General features: G+C 48.1%; 2 protein-coding genes across 6 annotated transcripts in view; one reads left to right on the plus strand and one right to left on the minus strand.

Annotated features, from left to right (window-relative positions):
* Positions 1-213: 213 nt before the first annotated feature.
* DYNLT1 (dynein light chain Tctex-type 1) lies at positions 214-7,280 on the plus strand (the record flags this gene model as incomplete). 3 transcript variants are annotated; one of them, XM_081035199.1, is made up of 6 exons in its annotated part: positions 234-289; positions 1,568-1,800; positions 2,969-3,010; positions 5,929-6,052; positions 6,483-6,560; positions 6,874-7,280. In XM_081035199.1, the coding sequence occupies exons 2-6, from the start codon at positions 1,720-1,722 to the stop codon at positions 6,942-6,944; spliced, it is 396 nt and encodes a 131-aa protein (XP_080891325.1). In that variant the 5' UTR covers positions 234-289; positions 1,568-1,719. The 3 variants fall into 3 exon arrangements, with proteins under 3 accessions (XP_080891326.1, XP_080891327.1, XP_080891325.1); XM_081035200.1 differs by lacking the exon at positions 1,568-1,800 and having other exon boundaries at positions 214-289; XM_081035201.1 differs by lacking the exons at positions 1,568-1,800; positions 6,874-7,280 and having other exon boundaries at positions 214-289; positions 6,503-6,558.
* A 724-nt stretch (positions 7,281-8,004) lies between these two features.
* Positions 8,005-20,535, minus strand: part of TMEM181 (transmembrane protein 181) — a 63,603-nt gene continuing 51,072 nt past the window's right edge. For all 3 annotated transcript variants that reach the window (XM_081035165.1, XM_081035167.1, XM_081035166.1), the window contains 10 exons: positions 19,624-19,723; positions 19,022-19,152; positions 18,707-18,798; positions 17,779-17,836; positions 16,432-16,534; positions 15,795-15,846; positions 13,750-13,832; positions 12,628-12,717; positions 11,745-11,811; positions 8,005-11,338 (listed from right to left, as the gene is read on the minus strand). In XM_081035165.1, the coding sequence (XP_080891291.1) occupies positions 11,260-11,338; positions 11,745-11,811; positions 12,628-12,717; positions 13,750-13,832; positions 15,795-15,846; positions 16,432-16,534; positions 17,779-17,836; positions 18,707-18,798; positions 19,022-19,152; positions 19,624-19,723 (855 nt within the window). In that variant the 3' untranslated portion in view covers positions 8,005-11,259. The remainder of the gene's footprint in view (positions 11,339-11,744; positions 11,812-12,627; positions 12,718-13,749; positions 13,833-15,794; positions 15,847-16,431; positions 16,535-17,778; positions 17,837-18,706; positions 18,799-19,021; positions 19,153-19,623; positions 19,724-20,535) is intronic.

Genomic DNA, 20,535 nt, shown 5'->3' on the forward strand with positions numbered 1-20,535 from the left:
GGGTCTAGGGGAGGGCGGGGCGCGAGCGCGAGGGTCGGGGCGCGAGCGCGAGGGTCGGGGCGCGAGCGCGAGGGTCGGGGCGCGAGCGCGAGGGGCGGGGCGCGAGCGCGAGGGTCGGGGCGCGAGCCCGAGGGGCGGGGCGCGAGCCCGAGGGGCGGGGCGCGAGCCCGAGGGGCGGGGCGCGAGCCGGAGGGGCGGGCCCTCGCAGCGCCGGCGCAGTGCGCTCTACTCAGGGAGGCGGAGGCGACGCGCGGGAGGAAAGATGGAAGACTACCAGGCTACGGAAGAGGTAACTGCCGGGACGGCGACGGGAAGGGTGGCGGCCGGAGCCCCGGGCTTGGGCGGGAGTCCGCAGCCGAGGGCGTGTGTGGGCACTCGGGTCGCGTCTGGACAAGGGCGGCAGCCCTCTCCTGCGCCAGCTGACGGCGCCAGCGCCCTGCCGAACGCTTCGCCGTGACCCCGGCCGGGCCTGCTCCGGGCGTCGTCGCCCTGCCCGAGGGCGGGGCGAGAGGGAGGCTCCCGCGCGCGGCGAGCGCCCGGGCTTCCTGCGGCGGGGCCCGGAGCACCCCCGCGGCGCCCCTGCGCCCCCCGCGGCCCCACGCTGCCGGCCCCACGCCGCGCCCCTGCCACGCCGCGCCCCCCGCTGCGGCCCCCTCCACGCCGGCCCCGCCGCGCCCCCAGCGCCGCCCCGCAGCCCCGTCCCTGGCCCCGCCGGCGGGGTGCCGACAGTGACGTCAGCGGCCCCGTTTACCCAGGGATGCGGACCCCCCCCCCGAAGAAGCTGGTCCACGTCCGGGGGCGGGGAAGACCGAAGACCGCTTGTGCGTCTGCTAGTGTTTTAACGCAAGACTCCGGTGACATGCACTCGTGACACGCACGGACCGTCACAGCTCTCCAGTCCCTGCAGACGCGGATTGGAGGCCCAGGCTGTCTGCAAAATGCAGACGTGCACGATAGGAGAGCCTGCCTTTGTCCCCCGTTCCGCACCTTGTTCTGCAGTGTCAGGCTCGCTCCCACAGTGACAGCCGTCACTTACATGTCAGTTCAGTCTGACGTCAGGAAGATAGTTTCTGTTTGTGGGCGGGGGGACATCGTCTCTTTGTCGCCTCAATGAAGAAGCAGGTTAAAGCATATAATTATTTGCCAAGCAGAAGACATGCATTGTAATGGTGTGTTGTTAAGATGGCTTTCCTTCAAGCTAAGAAGCATTCAGGAAATAGAGCTGATGGATACTTGCCCCTTTTCTTCTTGCTAAATAATTCTTGTTGGGATTCAAATAAATTGAGTCCTATGAAAATACAGATTATCAAGGTTTGATATTTCCATTTTTGAAATTTAGTTTAAGCAGTTATGTTTCAAGGGGTAGAAAAATCTAAGGCTTAAGGACTGACCCGAGAGTTTCAGTTTTGATTTAATTTCGTAACTGGCACCAACTTTTCGATGGCAGTGTCAATCATCAGTGTTCGAATGCTGGTAGCAGTCTAGTGAATAAGTGTGAGAATAGCAAAGGAAAACATTCCCCTGTAAACTATTAACCAGTAATACTGGAAAATGGCTTGTATTACAGGAATATTGAGTAAATCTTTAAAAAGGCAAATGGCAGTGTGAGAGAAAGCCCTTAATACCATCATTCGAATACTCTGCGTTCCAATTCTGGCTCTCACCAATGAGTTGGCCAAGTGACTTCATTATTCCAGATTTCGCTTGCATCTCTGTGAAATGAAGGGGCTGAACAGAGTGACCTGTGATTTACACAAGATGAAGCCCTTTAAGGATGAGACCGTGATTCTCTTCTTTCTAGTAGGCATGACTTAGTTATTTACTAGTCCATGCCAGCCCTAACCACCTCTGAACTAAGCCTTTTCTGCGTGTCGTCTAACTTCATGTAGATACCTGGACCTTCCTAACTCTACTCTCCACCCATTGTTCATCTTTCCAGTAGAAGTTGAAACTGCCCAGTGGATTCTGTACACCTGCTCTACTTACCATTGAAAAAATCCATTGAAATGCCCCTCAAGCTTTTTCATATTTTCACCACAGAGAAAGTTGTACAGGGACTTCCCTGTGTGGCTTAGGATCATTGAAGTCCCTTGGAAGGATCCTTAAAATTCAAGAAATAATTTAATCTCTAACATACTGCAAAATTTCATTAACTTGGTGAATCGGCTTTGTCTCCAAGTACGACTTCTGAGTACAGCAAGGGAGAGGGCTTCAGGCAGCGAGCTCTTGATGCTCCTGGAAAGAAAAGCACATTGCTAGAAGTGGGCCACAGTGGTCAGCAGCCTGGCAGGGAGGAAAACTCATTGCCAAGAGCCGGGCTTTTGGCCTTTATTCCCTCAGCATGCATGTATGCCTGAGGGCACGTCCAGAGCTAAGTACTGTTCCAGGACTCAGACAAAACCTTGTACCCATTCACATGTACCTCATGGAAAAAAAACATTTATAGACTCCTGGCACTAGATTACCACTGGCAGCCTACGTTCCACCTCATCCTGACACACTGGTGTAGAACGGCGATGCCAGCAGCGGGGAGTGTAGTCCCAAAGTAGGACAGCAGTGAGAAAGAAAAAACCTCAAAACATCTTAAGTTTCAAGGCTCTTAATCAGATTACATCAGGGAAAGTGTCAGTTAAATTATACAAAAGTCAGGTAACTCATTAAACTTCTGTATTTGTTAAGGATCCCAGTGGCCAGTTGAAATGGATGGAGAGATAAATTCTAGTTTAAAGTGAAGTTAGTGTTTCAGATCAAGGCAGGATTAAAAACAAAACAAACTTAAATGATAAGTACATATATTCTAGTCTCCTGATGGGCCCCCCCCCTTTCTGATCCTCAGCCACTTAACTGCTGCTGAGTCTCTATTAGATTATTTCTGAGAAAGTATGTTCATTACCTAAATTTGCATTATTCAAGGCTGCAGTGGATATGAATCTATTAAATCCAACTTAACTCATTTTCTTTCTTACAGACTTCTTTTGTTGTTGACGAAGTGAGCAACATTGTAAAAGAGGTAAGAGGAGAAATACCTACTTTTTAAATGTTTGATTAATGGCTTATATGAGTGAAAATAATGGTTTTTAATCCTGTCTTGGAATTGTTTCAACTAAGCCTGTGTGTTTTGGCCTTTCAAATTAACAGTTGTTACTCTGTTTCCCCCAAAATAAGACCTAGCCGGACAATCAGCTCTAATGCGTCTTTTGGAACAAAAATTAATATAAGACCCGGTATTATATTATTATATTAATTTCTTAACTATAAAGACCTGGTCTTATAGTGAAAGAAGACCTGGTCTGATATTAATTTTTGCTCCAAAAGATGCATTAGAGCTGATGGTCTGGCTAGGTCTTATTTTCGGGGAAACACGGTACTTTAGTGACTATCTAGATAAGAATTACTTCCATATTATGTAAATTATATATTTTAAATCAGACAGGAAGTTTTATATATTAGCATTATTAAATGCTACTAAGGCTTGATTTGATAACCTGTTAGCATAAAAGATTCATGGTTATAAGTAAATGCTTCCAGTGTTTAATGAAGAAAGTGAATATTAAAAATTGAACAGCTTACAAGACCTAGTGATCCAGTTGGGGCTTGTTTCTTTGTTTTTCTTTCTAAAACTACCCACTTTATCATTATTGACCACAGTATTTCCCTTAGATGAGAGTGGGAGACAAAAACGGTTATTCTTCATTTATTTAAAAAATTCAGGTCGAGGGGGCATGCAGGGGACTAACCCTCAAGGAATGTACAGTGTGGGGGCGGGGAAGGCAGACGTTTATCAAATACTCACGCTGGAACAGTAAGTCCGCATCCCTGTGTGGTCAGTGCCACAGTAGGTGGCGCTTCCGGGGCCGGGACAAGCCCAGTGAGTTTAGAGCTGGAATCTGGAGAGTAGGAGGAGCGTTAACTCAGGGAGGAGGGGGCCAGTGGTCCAGGCGGGGGACATGTGTGGAGTGTGGCAGGGGGTGTGGGGGGGACATGTGTGGAGTGTGGCAGGGGGTGTGGGGGGCGGTTTGAGGCCTGAAAGGAAGGGGGTGGGGTGGCTGGAAGAGTGCAGAGAGCTGGCAGCCAGGGCAGGAAGGAGGCTGGAAAGATTTTCCCAGTTAGCGGCCCTTCCTTGTGTAAATTGAGCGGATAGTGAAGCCATTGGCTAAAAGAAAGTCATTAGTGATCTAAGTTTAACATTACCTTGTGAGGTGAGTGATTTAGAATTTACTGTGATATAATCATTATAAATTATTGACTACTGCCACAGTGGTAAAGAACCAGAACCTGTTCTTGTGAACATAAAAAGCTACGTGTTTTCTACCATATGCATTATTCAACATTGATTTTCTAGTTGCTTTGCAGGATCTGTAGCAGTTTGCCTTTCATCTTTTTCTAAATTCAATGTTTTAAGGGAAGGAGTGGGGGACAGCAGGAAGGTGGGTGAATTATACTGGAACTGTGGGAGGTGGAGTTGATTACAAAGTATCCTTTGGCCTCACTTGTTTTCTGTATGAGCCTTGACTTGGTTACCAGGCGCCAAGTACAATTGAAGGTAGACTTGCCCAGTCTCCCTGGGAGCAGGAGGTAACATTGCAGGTTACTTTCTCTTTATGACCCGCCTCCATAGATATTTTTGTCCCTGGTGACAGGTTAACTGTGTACTCGAGCTATTTTAAGTATTGGGTAGTAGTAAATTTGGGAGCATCCAAAATTGGAGATTTCCTCCCTCCCTGAAAAACAGTGAATCCCAAAGTGTGTATGGACAGTCTTCAGAGGTAGAGGTTTAGCCAGAGCGCAGATCTAGTAACAACCTGGTGTTAAACCAGGGCCAATATTCCCCCAGCCTGTTTATGCTCCTCTCAGAAAAAGAGGAGGAGCTGTGACATTGGATGGGGGTTTAGACCGGAGAAGGATACCAGATGATCTGTGTCTAATGTAGGTTACTTAGAATCCTAGGATAAATAGGAGTTTCTCTAGGTAGAAATCAGGGTGTGACTGTAGGTAGCTTTTTGTTCTTCAAAAGCAAGATCATAGTAGCCCTTAATCTGTCACCATGTGCACAGCTCAGGTCCTGGGACCATTTTTTTGACTGCATGCCTCCAGACAGAACTTGGTGTGCACTGAATGTTTTTATCTGTCATAAAAACTCAGTTTTCTGGTTTCCCACATGTTAGAAAAGAGGTAGAGAGGAAAGCTGGTTAGAAGCGGGCATGCTGGCTGGCATCAGCCCAAATGGCCCAGAAAATCATGAAATGGGAACATTCTGACTATAAACTTGAGCAAGAGTGGGGGCAGGGAACCGTGTGATTTCCTGAATAAGCCCTGAAACGTACACAGTGAGCCTTCGCCACGGTATAGCACAAAAAAAGGAGACAAGGAATTTCATAATACAAAAATTCACTATAGATTTAAAACCAGTTGTGGGATTACCACAACTTGTTAACTTCTTTTTAGGTAACCTTTAGTTACCTGAAAAATGCACTTACATGGTAACATTTCCAGAAAATGCTGGATAAAAGAAGCACTTATGAATACATGATTATTTGGATAGGTTTGTACATGAATAAATTTGTTAAAGATTCCTGGGTGTACTATACTTTTAAGAAGGGAATAGGCAAAGAGAACATTTTCTACCGTCATAGGAAAAATGTCGCCTATTTTCAGGTACTAATAGCAACAGTGAACGTTAAATTCAGTCAAAATGTTTAAAATTTTTGACAGATCCTATATAATTACGGGTACTTAAAAACAAATATAAAACTTATTTAACTATGACACTGTCAAACAAAAGGTGTACTTGCAAAGGAATCCTAGTGGGTACGAGCTTACATTTCATGCAGGTTGTATTTCAGCAGTTCTTAGGGTGATGGACTTCAGTACTTACTGGAAGGTGGTTGGTACATTCTGCTGACGGGGACCCTCTGCTTTGTCTTCTAGGCCATAGAAAGTGCCATTGGTGGCAACACCTACCAGCACAGCAAAGTGAATCAGTGGACCACAAACGTAGTAGAACAGACTTTAAGCCAACTTACCAAGCTGGGAAAACCATTTAAATACATTGGTAAGGGGGTCTTGCTTCTCGTGTACACTGGGGGTGGTCCTTTAAATACGGTCAGAGGCAGGTCTGGTGTCAGAAGACAGCGAGTGTTGCAGTGCGGTGCCCACCCCAAAGTTACCTGTAGACGTGTGTCACTGTGTGCACATTATTTTATTTTAGGTCACAATGTCATAAACTGGCCTGTTTGGCTGCAGGGACAGTTACAGGGCATACCATAGGATTTCACAGCTTTTCAGGTCAGATGCCTGTAGGACTAGTGTGTGGGGGAGGAAAGGACCTGTGAGATGTGTCCCTGTTGTAGGACCAGGCAGTCTACCACTGCAATTTTTATCATGAGTGTCGACCACGTGATCAACAAACCTGTGCTAAAAGTGGGCAAAAGGATTTGTGTTTCCAAGTAGATTTCTCTAATAAAAGTTTGTTTTAATTGAAGTGACCTGTGTAATTATGCAGAAGAATGGAGCGGGATTACACACGGCGAGTTCTTGCTTCTGGGACAGCTCTACTGACGGTATGGTTTTCATTCATTTGGTGAAAGTCTGTCAGAGGCATTTTCCTGAAGGCCGTGCGCTGCCTTCCTGGACCCTGCTGAGATCTCGCTGATCCAAAGCACTGTTTTATGAACTGTGTTCTTGGATGTTTCATGCCTTTGAATGCATGTTTATTAGAGTCACCTTTTAAAACATTTTATAGAAGCAATTTGCCAGCCTTCTTTATTTATGTATGTACCGGAAGAGGTAAGTCCTTGAGTGTTTTGGCCTTACTGTGAGAAATCAGTCTCTCGCCGTTTCCCTCACTTCCGTGCCCTCTGCCTCGCCCCACAGGGAGCTGCACCGTGCGATGGGAGAACAAGACCATGTACTGCATCGTCAGCGCCTTCGGACTGTCCATCTGAGCTCCGCGGCCACCTGCCGTCTTTCTCCTTTGTCTCAACACCTCTCTTCCGTCTTCTTACCACCAGCCATGAATTCAGTGAATCTTTGTTGCACTCTCCAAATGTAGAGAATAACCCAGACGACCGCACTGTTCTGTGAGCTGCATCCCCTAAGTTCATCGTAGGTGGTCAGTCAGAAGCCTGGACGCCACTTGCCTTCACTCTGAATATTTCTGTTCAAAGGTGCTAAAAACAGAAATCTGCTAGCGTGATACTTTCTTTACTGTCTGAAACGATTCAAGTACACTAATTTTCCATACTTTGTACTTTTGTTAGAATAAATTATTCCAATTTAAAGTTTGTGTTTTTTATAGTCTAAATAGTGTCACAAATGCGTTCTTCCTTTTCTTAGCGCCTTCAGAATCTGTTGTACTGTAGGAAATAAAGAGAAACTTGCAGTTGGGCTTAGGTCCTCTCCAGTACAGTGATCTGCTGACATCCCCCGAGGGACCAGGGGCCTGACAGCTTTGCTGTGTTCTGGTTAGAGTTCTCTCTGGCCCGGGCCTCACACCCTTCATTCTTAGGCTGCCTTCTGGAGCCTAAGGTGTGGGAAGTGACAAGCTGGGTTCTGATCCTTTAGCCAGAGAGCTCGAACTCATACACTTGGCCCAAATCGGCAACACTACAACTTCTCCCTCCATGTTCTCTATTTTTCAGTAGCAATCACACACACAAAAAGTTCTAGTACTTCAGAGCTTGCAAGATGCTTTTACAATCTTTTGCTTTGTGTCTGTAACAATTACATCATTACTTATAAATCAGGAATTGTGTTTGGAGGTTCTCTGATTGATTTAAAATCACAGCACAGTAAATGGGGAGGTGGACCCCAAACCCTGGTCTTGTGACCTACCTTGTCTTCACTTTCATGCTCGTCCGGGGCCAGGTAACCTGATAATGAAGACACACTTCCATGTCCACCTACTGGACTGAAGAAAGCCCTGCTCTTGACCCTAACGCGCTCATGTCTAAATGGTCCAATTAACTCCACATGCAAAGAGCAAACAAATCAGGAACTCATAAATAAGGATCGAATATTAAAAATTTATTAACATTTACCAGAGAGGTGGGCTCAGAATGAAGCCACTCCCTAAATGTAAATTTTGCCATAAACAAACATTCACTTTCGATTGATTACTGGGCTCACTCAGCAATGGGTGCTGTGCTCACTGGCACAGTTCTACCATCAATACACAGCTGCATATTTACTTTTGAGCTTAAAGTATAGTTTTTTTGTACAAACATTTACAGTGTTTCTGTAAAAAGGCAGTTTTCATTAGAAAATCCTCTTTCATAATACCGTATTATAGTTATCAGTATATCTAAAATATATGAAATCAAGATAAACAGGATAAGATGTCACAGACTAAAGCAACTTCCCTTTGGCCTGGGGAAAAGATTTTTTTCTCAAAAGTCTAACCTCTAAGGCAACTGGTTTCTAAATCCCTCAAAGCACCTAAGTATACTTTAGTGTTTTAAGTCTGGTCCTCACTAGATATCCCGTGTAATCATCCCTTCTATGAGATTCTGTTTTTCCCTATGAAAAGGATTCCTGGAAGTAAGTTACCACATCATAATCTATTTAACATAACTACCTTCAGTAAATAGTTAAGGGCTGGTGACATTTGTCTTGTAATTGGCCAATTTAGTGGGTTGGGTTTACATGATGTATTTAAATTTATTGCAATCTAATTATGTACAGGAACAATCTTACAAACTTAAATATATTTTATATAATCCCTTCTCTAGCCTTTCAAATGGGGCTTCAGAGAGAGAAAGCCCCACTTCACTGCTGTAATGATTTAATAATAAATGAAGCGGACCTATTATCCACATGGATAATGAAGCTCTCCCTGGGGAAACTTAAATGCCTATGGTCACCATCCACTTTCCCCTAGACTGCACCATATAAAAAATTATCCCAAAAATGGTGTTAGTCAAGCTGTTACCTTGGAAGAACTAAAGTCAGCCCTTTGAATTCACAATTTAAGTTTGCAAAACTTCGATGCTCTCCAAAAAGAAAAATTTTTTCTTGCTACTGTTTGAAGTTTCTGGAGGACTTTAGTGTTTTAACCTAATACCTAGAGCACATATAATACATGCAAAAATATACCTGAAGCAAAATTTTACATGGAGTATATTAATACGTTGATATATATGATACACCAGGAAGAGAAATTGAAAATGCATGATTTAATAACCATTTTCCCCTTAAGTACTTCTGTTAATTTTTTCTTGTTTCCAATTTAGTTACAAAAAGTAAATATTATATTTTTCATTTCCTTGACTTGATGCCATGATGAATTAACAGATGAAGATATCAGTCATCAGTTTATAATTACACTATAGGACAAAGACAATTTTTTAAGAAGTTCTAAGTTATATGGCTAAATGCCTCAAATATTTTACATTTACTGATAACAGCATTCCAAATTATGGACATGTGCTTTATAATGATTAAAACGTAAACTATGTCACATACTAGAATAGAATACATTAATCAGCACAAGTTTTTGTCAATTTACATAAAATTATTTATAGTTAGTCTTAATAGAATTTGTAAAATTTAGTAACAATTTTTTTCAATACCTCCTAAGTACACAGAATCAAAAAAAGTAATCACACCATTGCAAATGTAAAAACCATGTAAACTTGAATTATCCTTGCAATGATAGTTGTTTTAATTCAAACATTCATATTTACAGGGTTCTAAAAGCAAATGGAATCCCCATTAAAGGTATGTTATTAAATTAAAAAGAATGGTATGAAGTCATAATGAATAGTTTCTCACGAACCTCTGTAAGGTCCTAGCACTAGGTAAAGCAGAAGATAACTTTGAGTTGTGAATGGTCATTTGAGAGGTAATGCATAGATGAAGAACACGTAGAGCAGAGCAGAACAATCCCAAGAGGGCAGCAATCAGGATGTCTGCAATGATCATATGGGAACATTTCACGAGAGAGACAGCATGGCAAAGGAGAAGCAAAGGCAGGACCGTACCAGACTCCCCAGTGACAGGACTGCAAGTGTCCAGAGCCTTCTGTGAGGCTGCCATCCAGCAGCTCCAGACGACTTTTCCAAAGAGCCGCCCACTCACCTGCTCACCTGCTCACCGGACCACCTTGTGAGACACTTCTACCCAAAGATGCTCTTCCATAGACCATCTAGAATGTTTTACTTTCTTTTACCTAGTTTCCAAATGAGAAACTGAAAAACTGTTTGGCAATAAAGAATCTATAGTATTATATCAATCACTTGTTTAGCTTTCATTTAAAAAAATAAAGCTCGACGGTGTGTCGTCTTGAGCAGAGCTGCAGAAATGACTGCTCACTGGAATTTAATGGATACCTTCTTCTCCACCCCAACCACAGGGTCATCCATCCATAGTCATGTACGTAATTGGAAAACTGGCAGCAAGACCCCACTGGAGCTGGCAACTTGTCAGTTATCTTACAAGCCCTTTCCTTGGGAACCTATCAAACCCTCTTCATAACTCCACACACTAGTTCTGCTTTGCGGGGAAGGGCTAGAACCTGTCACCCCCAGTTTCCCTACTGAGCCATGACTGCCGCATTTCACACTGTCCTTCCTGTGGTCAGCATTCCCTAGCGGTGCTCAGCAAAAAAGAACACCACTCAGTGGACGCCTCAATGATGAGGAAACAAGACCACGGAATCCTGACACTCCCCGGGGAAAGCAATGCTGTAACCTGGTTAGCATGATTACCACCTGTTCAGTAAACATGCAAAACCAGTCACTTAAGGTACTTGGTTATCCAGAGCGCAGGCCACTCGGGGAAGGACAGCCCTGGTGACGCAGCCACAGAAACAGGCTTCTCTGGAGTTGAGAGTCGCGGTACCACGGCGCAGGGGACAGAAGAGGAATGCTGCCACGCTGTGGACCTGACTCAAAAGCTTGCCATGAACGTGGAATCTACATTATTTTTGAAATAAGTACATAATTCTCTACTACAAACAGGAGTCATTTCCTCCTTACCACTGAAAACAAGCTCGCTCTCATCTGTAATCTTTGAAAAAGGATTTGGCTGTTTAATCTTTTTATCATCACCTTTCTTCCTAAATAAATATAGCCACTCTAACAAATTTGGCCCAACATTTAAACTTGTCCTCAGTTTTGGTTTTCCTTTAAAAATATGTAAACAAATAAAGACCAGGAAATGTCTGCTTTTAAGAGAAGTCTGCATCCAGGATGGTCGCTGCAGGAGAGCAGGCTCCCGGCCATGTCGCGACCGCCGACCCCGCCAGGCCGCCCCGCCAGCTCAGTCGCTCTCAGACCCCTCCTTGTACTGGGCCCGAATGGCCTGGCCGTTCTGCAGGGGCATTTCTTCATAGTCACTCCTGTTATAAAAGAGACGACGTTTGATACCCGTCTACTTTGGACAGCTCTTGATTTTTCTCCTCCACACGAACACGCCCTTCTAACAAGAACTCATCCCATAGCTTTACTCTCTTAGTTTCTGTCACCAACGGACAGTGCCCACTCCTCATTGCCCACCGCTCACCAGGGCCTGTCATCCAGGAAGAATTGTCCTCCCTGTGGTCACCATTCCCTAGCGGTACTCAGCAAAAAAGAATACCACTCAGCGGAAGCCTGAACAATGAGGACAGACGACCATGGGATCCTGACACTCCCCGGGGACAGCAATGCTACAACACCTGGTTAGCATGATTACCACCTGTTCAGTAAACCCGCGAAGCCCGGCTGACGCTCACCAAGGGACAGCCTCCCAGAGACGGGACTCACCCGTAGATGACATCATCGTCGGAGTCATTCAGCATGGAGAACGCAGGGTTGTCTTTCAGCTGCGACTCTGAAAAGCAGCCAAAGCACGTTTTGTGTTATCAGCCTGTCCCACCACGAGGCTACGAGTTGGAAGGAGCGGATCCCAGCCCCAGCTTCCACTACTTAGAATCTGTGTGATCTCAATACGTCAGTCCGTCTCCTGAGCGTGGGTTTTCCTCTACTCGCCAGGCACCATCACGTGTGGCTGGCGGCTGTGAAGACAGCGTGGGAGCAGCTGGAGGAGCCCAGGCCGGAGCTGCCTCCCGGGTACGCCCCCTCGGTGCAGCCCGGGAGCGGGAGGAAAGCGGCTGGGGGCTGCTGTGCGTGCCCTGCGTGCAGCCTGGTCTAAGTGTCCTCACCTCTAAGTGGGAGTAGCTGTATCTTTGTCATCACGCTGCCGTGAAACTTAAGTGAGACACTTCATGGAGGTGCTCTGAGAACTCACACGGCATAAACGCCGGGCCGACGACATGCTGCACCCCTGCCCAGGTCCCAGGACGTTGTCCTGTTCACGTCCTGTGTGACACGGCTGTTTTGGGGGGAGCACTGTGCATTCTGGCTTTCTTTTGAGTGGTCATGGTACCAGTACACAACAGACTTTATTTCATATGGCTGATAGTTGTAACGCTTGTGCTAGGACCCACTGCCGAAATGTTTCCATCTTGCACGCTGTGTTCTAACTAAAACTCAGAGCCCGCCACTTAGGGGTCCCTGTGTCCCTCTGTAGAAAGAAGGCACTGTGAGCCATGGCGCCCAGCCCTACTGGGAAACCCGCGGGGGGGTGGGGGGGCCTGAACTTCTGCGGAAGCATCTGACCAACAACCCGGAGCCCAGGGCGGCTTACCGTACAGGGCGTTCTTCGATGGAGAGTACACGAAGGCCAACGTGTAGAGGTAAAAGTTCAACAAGCCGTAGAAAGACAAGAATTCAGCTGGTGACACTGGTCAAGGGATGTAAGCAGGCCCAGAACGTCCACAGTCGGGTATACCAGTCGGCGTCTGTGCTTTCAGCCTGGCTGCTGCTTCTAACCAGAAGCACTCGCGCCTTTTATTGTCAATCGCAATGAGGACCCCAGAGCTCAGGATGCCACAGGCAGCCCACGGCCAGAGGTCTCCACAGCCTGTCAGGTCACCTGTAAGTGACAGACGAGCCGTGCTCTCTCCTATCCAGGCCACATCTCGAGGGGGCAGGACCGAACATGATCAAGCAAAGGGCAGGAAGACCCACGACATGGGTGAATCAAGCAGGGGATGAAGAATGGAAACAGACCCTCAGACCAGTTGCTCTTAACCCTGTCTGGATTACAGACCCCTGTGAGAGTCTGATAAAAGTTTAGCGTGAAATTCAGTCATGGACATTTTTAAAATCATACATTAAATCACAGGCTATAAGAGACCCTGAGGAAAGAGCCAGCGATGGAAAGGACAGACCCCCACGGTGCCCCAGATGGATGCCATCACTGGCAGGGCAGTGAAAAGCCCACAGCCTGTCATACGTTTGAAAAAGGCGTTTACTAGGGAGGCACCCCGCCTGCCCCCGGGCCTCCGGCGCCCAAACAGGAACTGAAGGAGGTCCCGCTGTTTTACAGATGCTTCCTGAAGACACAGGCTTCAGCTGCCCTGGCCGCCACAGCCCTGTGGACACTGCAGCTGGATGTACCTCGGTGACGGTGAGAGGCCAGCAGCAGCCGCAGGCACTGGGGTCCCTGGACTCGAATCCACCTGGTTAGTGACCCGGGTTCACCCCGGGAGACTGAGTGCTGCCCACGGAGGAACAACACTTCCCAGGGCCACAGTGGCGCCAGTGTGAGCACCCCTCTCCACAGACAGGCCCACGTGGGCCCCCAGGGGCTCCGCAGCACCCGCCACGAGGAGGGGCCCTGCCTCTGCCTGCAGTTCCTAACCTAACATGCAAACACTCATCTAGCAAGCATTCCTGAAGCCTGATGTCTTCCCGAGAAGGATATAGTTCTGATAGTGAGTTGACAGTTCAGCTACAAAATTGTCTTGTAATACTTGTGCTCCGAACCTTAAATAAAGGATGACGATGCTGGGGGGGAAAAAAAGGAAACTATGTAAAATATATGAAGAAATGGCACCAGCTTCATATACATTGTTATACTCACCCTGTTAACAATTACAGCCTAGCATCTATTATTTCTGCACGAAACTCATCCACACACAGCACGTGCATGTACAGCTGGCCACTAGGCGTTTGGTCTCAGACCCTGGAGGGCCGACGGCAGGGACACACTCAGCTAACGCTGGCCGGGCCAGGTGAGTGTCGCATCGGGGCCGGAAGCACCCCCGTGGCATGTTCCCTCCCCATCTCTCACTCCCTTAGTTTGTTTTCAAGACCATCTCCTACGACAGTTACCAGCCCCCCCTGAGGAAAGTCTGCTTTCCCCCTCGGCACAGATTCCCACGGTGCAGCAGCAACAGGCCGTGTTAGACACCTGCCTCTGACATATGCTGAGGTTCTGATAATGTGGGGCTCCACAGCCGGGTTCTCCCCAAACCACCCCAGCACCCCAGCACCCAGGCTTTCATCTCCCCTCCCTGTGGCCCGTCCTCCACACGCAGACAGACAGATCGCACTACGGATGTCGACCAGATCCCTTCACTGCTGGCCCAAAGCCCCACAGTGGGTTCTCGTCCCTGAGAATAACACTGTGCCTGACAGTGGCTTCCAGGCCGACCTGACCTCTCCGGCGGCCACTCTCGCTCAAGTGCTCACCTCCTGTGACTGCCATTCCTCCACTTGCTGAGCCACCTGCTGTTCCCGCTACCTGGGGAGCCAGCCCCAGGTATTTCCAGGGTTCCTCCTTTAGGCCCCAGGTCAGATGTCACCTCAGAGAGATGGGCAGCTACTTCCCTGCTTAGGGACGTCTTCAAACCTGCCATCGTCACCTATCTCTGTTGTATTTTCATTATGACACTTATGCTATTCATTTACTTGGTAGGGAGGAGCCTGTCTCCCTGTTCACCAGGGTAGGCACTCACTAAGTAATTGCTGCATAAATAAAGGAATCCCTTTGAACATGAAGAAAAATCACAAAGGTGTAACAACTTCTAAGACAGCCTATAGAGAGGTTACTACTCTGTGTGTGGGGGGGTGTGTGTGTAGCACATGTATGTGTAAGAGGATATGAAGTGTGTGAGGATGTGTGAGAAGTTCAGAGACATCACTGGTGCCCAGCACTGAAGAGACTGACTGTGTACAATACGCACACCACTTATTCTCAGGTGAATTTAGAGGCTGAATAAACTCAGGCTCATTTGGAAGTCCATGTGAGTTCCCACGCTGCGGTGAGCACGGCATCCGACCCATAGAGGGCTGTGAGCTCGCGCACCGGAAGCCCGCAGCAGCCGTCCCACTCCGCGTAGACTTCGGAGGCCGGCCTGAGTCCCCATCCGCTCCCACCAAGGAAAAGGGCTGACGACCATTTATTTGCCATCCAAACAACCAAGAAAGAAATGCAGGTAACTAGATTTTATTCCCTCTGGATTTGGATTTTAGGAGAAAGAGGCCAACCATGAACAACCAAACAATTATCTGGAATTCATTCAAAGAGACAACTTCCCGGGAGCGCTCAGCTCCTGGCTCAGGGCCCTGGCGTCCGGCTCTTGCAGGCCCTTCCTTGGAGGCCAGCAGCCTATTCAGGTGAATGACATCTGTCGTACTGAATGTAAACAAAACCAACTCCTGCTTACAGTCCTGACCTTGAGCATCCAAAGGACGCCAGGTGCCAGGACCCCGCGCGACCTTCTAGTTCTCTGACAGGAGTTCCACTGTCTGCCCCACATGCACAGCAAGTGTCACACATGCCAGTGACCCACGCACCAGGCCGGCTCCCTGGCACTTGCAACAGCCACATGCCCTCTCTGACCTAGTGAACACATTTGGCCAGAAGTTCTCTACAATTAACTCTGTGAAAGGGGAGAAAAGATAGTCAAAAGCATGAAATAAAAACTCACAGTTTTGCTTCGTTAAGAAATAAAGTCTTCTTACCTAATGACAAGCACTACAAACGTCAATGCAGTCAAAAATTTTAACCTGAGATCTGAAAAAGAAAGAAATATCCCCATGAAACCACCTTGGAAGTAATCCCCACTCTCATCTCAGACGAAAATAAAGCAAACCCCGCTGAACAAAACCACGCTTCCCTCTGGACTTCAAACCTGTGTTTACCTGAAGCCCAGGGGAAACGCTGTCCCACCTCCCCAGAGTCCAGGAGGGTCCCCACGAGGCCATGGCAGTTATGACTTGTTGTGACAGACTGGGGAAAAGGATCCTACGAAATCAGGTGACTTGCTCTGACTCAAGGACGAGGAAAGCCGCCCGGCTGGCCCCTCCACAAGGCGCGATGCTGGAACCATCCAGGCAGCTCCCACAGCCACACTGGCACTCAGGGCCCCAGCTGGCTGCCAGCCCACAGGCGTCCCGCCAGCGCTGGCCCGGGGCACTGTCCCAATGGCCCAGAGTTATCCACTCAGCCCTGCTGTTGCCCCAGCCTGTGGGAATGGGACAAGTCCCTGGGTTCCCCTCCAAGTTAGGCCACTTGTTTGGTAGCCTCCAGCCACCCCTCCCCCACGTGAAGTTAACTGCTGACCCACCGTGCCCTGGGCTTTTGTGAAGTGGCACTTACCTACATAAGGCATGTGACGCAGCTCAGAACAGGCCCGCACTATCAGGAACAGAAGATATAAAATGTACACCACTGCCACCACCATGAAGAAAATCTTCATTCCCTAGAATGAAATAAGATGGGCACTGGAATAAGGACGGGTTCTCAGTGCGACTTTGCCATCCAACACCACCATCCACAGGAAAGGCAAACACCAAGAGGGACCTAGAGCCCTGAAGGCCCCCCCCAAAAGAGAGCAAGACTGCACCCAGCCTCTCAGCCTCTTGAGCGTAGGCGGCTCCCCCAACAGACCCTCCAGCCCTTGCTAATCAGATGAGCAAGGACTCCTTCCTGGACACACTGAAAGCCTCTAGCACACACAGGGCCTGGCACGTAGTAGGTGCTCAATAAATGGCAGTGGCTCCTCCTTGTCTCTCCCCAGCCTGAGGCCTGGCTCCCTGCCCTGCCTATGAAGATGGTGGCACGTATCAGAGAAAGAACCCAGGACTAGGTCCTGAGAATTCCTCGGGCAAGTCTCGACTTTCTGGACTTCGGTTTTCTTATCTGTGCGATGACAGTCTCAACACAAGTTAAATATCTTCTCGACATCATCATTCACTAACTGCACTCTTTCTCAGCAGCCATTCCCACAAAAGACCACAGATTTTACCGTCCCCCTTCCTGCCTCTAAGAAGCTCTGCAAAGCTACCCAGAGAAATGCTGGACGTCACCCGCGGTCAGGATTCAACTCTGTGCCTCTGGGAACACGACTCTGAGTCTCCCTGTGCCCCTGGGTGCCAAGCACACCCACACCAGGCTCGGGGAGCTTGCCCAGAAGGGCTGCCCTGAGAAGTGAGGAGGGATGCCTGCAACCCAGGGGGGTAGTCGGGGGGAAGCCACACTCGGCTGACTGCCATCTGCGGGCCTCTGTGTCATACACTCGGTAGACCCCTTGTTCAAAGGGACAAAGAGTCAAGCCGGGGACAGCAGAACACCACTGGACCCGCCGTGGCTACAAGCCCCGGCCACGCCATTCGCTCGCAGGAAACCTCCCGCTACTTTAGAGAATTAAATGAACAAAAATGTTCTCTTCGTTGTTTCATAACGTTCCTAAAATCTGACACACCTTCTGGCCCTGGCACTTCAACCACAAACCATGGCCTGGGAATTACAACACCGTTTTTTAAGGTTTACTTTCATACTACGCAAACACGTTTTTCTAAATTTTCCACCCATGAACTTTCTACAGTCTCTCCCAAATGGCGGGTTAGCAAGCTCATGTTGACAGCACGATTTCAGTTACAAAATTCAGTATTTTTTTTAAATACCATTAAAAAAAACTCCTCAGGCTTCATTAACAACATTTACCTGAAAATTTCCTGTATCAACTCGATACTGGTACATTGGATCATGTAATTCATTAACTCTAAAAATGTTATAAAAAATCATAGATTAATAACGAGTTTACTTTTTATTTTATACTTTCACTTAGATTTTTTAACGTATTGATATAAACTACTTGTTAATCAACAGTAAAGGATTTTTAAAAAGTAATCCTAAATTTTTGAGAAATCCTAAATTTCACCCCGAAAACACATCCGATGCTACTAATGTAACTGTCCAGCCACCAGCATTGTGAAGTAGCAGAATTTTTCATTATGAAAATCTCTGAGATCTGTTTCCCTGGCACCTTTCAATGACATACATGGGCACTACGAAAAAGATGGGTAGACAAAGAAAGCAATGAAAGTAAATACAAACTTCCATGAAACTCATTTTGAAGTGAAACTGGATCGCTGAGATGACAGGTAGGCAGGGAGAGGGAAGTGGAGAAGATGTGACTCAGTCCTGTCATTATTATGTCATGAAGTTCGATGCCCCCAAAATGGAACTAGTGTCTGCATTAAATCCACTGGGCACCATTTTACAGAAGGACAGAAACACCAACAAAGAGAAACCTGGGAGCTGGTATAAGGTGGGGAAGTCTCAACACCAGCGAGTAAAGGAGCGACTAAAATGCCTGCTGGGCAGGAGCCGACCTGAGCGAAGCCTTCGCTTCTCTGAAGGAGAAATCTAAAAGGATGCGTTCGTTTTCATTTTCCTATTAGGCCACAAGAATCGGGTATATCTCTACATGCCATTCAAACAAAAATGAGCCCTCAGGTCAAGTGTCAGTGCCCATCGTGAGACACTGGGTGACAGATTCCTTTCTGGATGAGTTCACAACATACAGTCGGACTCACTCTGTCCACAATGCTTTCCATACTGAAGTTTCACACACAGTAAAATTACTCACGTCTGCCATATTCCCAGCGTCACAGAAGCCAACCACAACAGTCCAACAATGAAGAATTTAGGCAAGTAGAAAGTCAAACACCGCCTTTCTCCCTAAAAAGAAAAAATGAGTAAGGAATGGGGAAGTTAATGATTCGAGCTAACCACCAACCGCTACTAGACTGCACTGGATCACAGATGCTCAAACCATTTTGACACAGAGCATTCTTCTCTTGATGACGAGGCTGGAGACGGACCATCAAGGGCAGGTGCGTGTTACGCATGAGCCGCGGAGGCCGACAGAGGACAGTGTCGCCACTCTGGCGGCAGCGCTCACCTGGACTCGTATCCCGTGGGACACACACAGCCAGAAGAGCAGCAAGGCGCACAGGAACACAGACTGGAAGAGGTCGTCCAGCATCCCCGGGAGCCAGCTGTTCACCAGAAAGGACAGGGGGAAGAACGGATCTGGAACGCAAACGGCAGGCAGCCTGAGGGAGGCAGTGCACCAGCACCTGGGGAGGTAGTCAACTAAAGGCTGTTTTGTTTTTCAAAACACCTAACAGCAACGAACAGATTGCTCCAGTGAGCATTACAAAACGCCGCCTGCTCCCACCATCCGCTCCTGCTCACAGGCCTGGCAATCCACGGCTGCAGCACTAGAAGCCGCGGATGCCTGGAGCAGGGGACGAGGACCAGACGGCATGCTTGTCACCTTCAGCCAAGTTCCGAGAAGGCTGTGTCTGTAGTCCTTCCAGGTTTTCACCACCCACTCATTTGTGAAAGCAGCCGGGCATCGTGCTGGGGGGTGCGACTGCCTGTTCTTGCCACCCCCCAACCCCACCCTGGGCACTTCTGGAGACTCGGGCCAGGCCACCTCGGATGCCTGCCAGCTTTCAATTTTAAAGGGGAAAAGTCCAGAATAGAAATGGCACCTACTGTTGTAAAGCAGCAGCAGAGGCAAAAGGATGGACATCCACTTCTGCTCGATCCCCCAGTCCCGCATGGAAAACTTCCGGAGGGAATGTGCGAACAGGCACTGCAAACGAAAGCAGCCTCGGTCACTGCCCTGACTGACACCCGCTTAGCATCACGCGTCTGGCCAAATGGACGGGCATGTGCTAGGCTCGACCTCTGAGTGAACTCCTTGTTGAAATCACTACCAACCGAGACCATCGTGACAATTGAGACCAGACGGTGAACTGCTGCAAAGGGGCCCAAGGTCACAGGGTCACAAGCTGTTGTTATCAGGCAGGAGGGGACAAGAATGTAATGGAGCCCACAGAGAAGGCCCTCCCTGAGGCCCAGGCCACATGCTCCCAGCAGTGCCACATCTGCACTAGGGAGGGCACCAGGGCTCCCCAAAGAAAAGCCAAGGAAACACGGCCTACCGCCACGGTTAGGGCGGCCGCAGGAAGGTGCGGGGGCTCAACGGAGAAGCTCTTTAAACTGCTTTAAGACATTCGACAATTGGTGGTTTTCAGCCCTGGAGTTATTTTTTCTTTTTGGTTTTTCCTATAACACAATCCAATGATTTTCTAGGCAATTTGGACTTCCTAGATGGAGGGGTCACTTCCGGCAGCCTGTTGGGTTCAGGCCATTTCTCATTTAAGGACACAGGGCCCTGGCACCAGCTCTTTGGGCCCCTGAGTGTGGCAGCAGCAGCCCAGGCACCAGAGGCACTTCAAGAAACAGAAGGATTCCTGGCTGACCAAGACAAATGGCGTTCTCCACCTTTCTGTGAGTTCACTAGGGGAAGCCCTGGGCGTGGCCCGAAGCCACAACCCCCAGCTCTCTGTGTGCTAGTGGCTGTGTGTCTCCCCCCAACCCTGCTCCGTCCACACCTGGGTC

The sequence above is a fragment of the Rhinolophus hipposideros genome (assembly GCF_964194185.1).
Source record: "Rhinolophus hipposideros genome assembly, chromosome: 3".
In the NCBI taxonomy this organism is placed as follows: Eukaryota; Metazoa; Chordata; class Mammalia; order Chiroptera; family Rhinolophidae; genus Rhinolophus; species Rhinolophus hipposideros.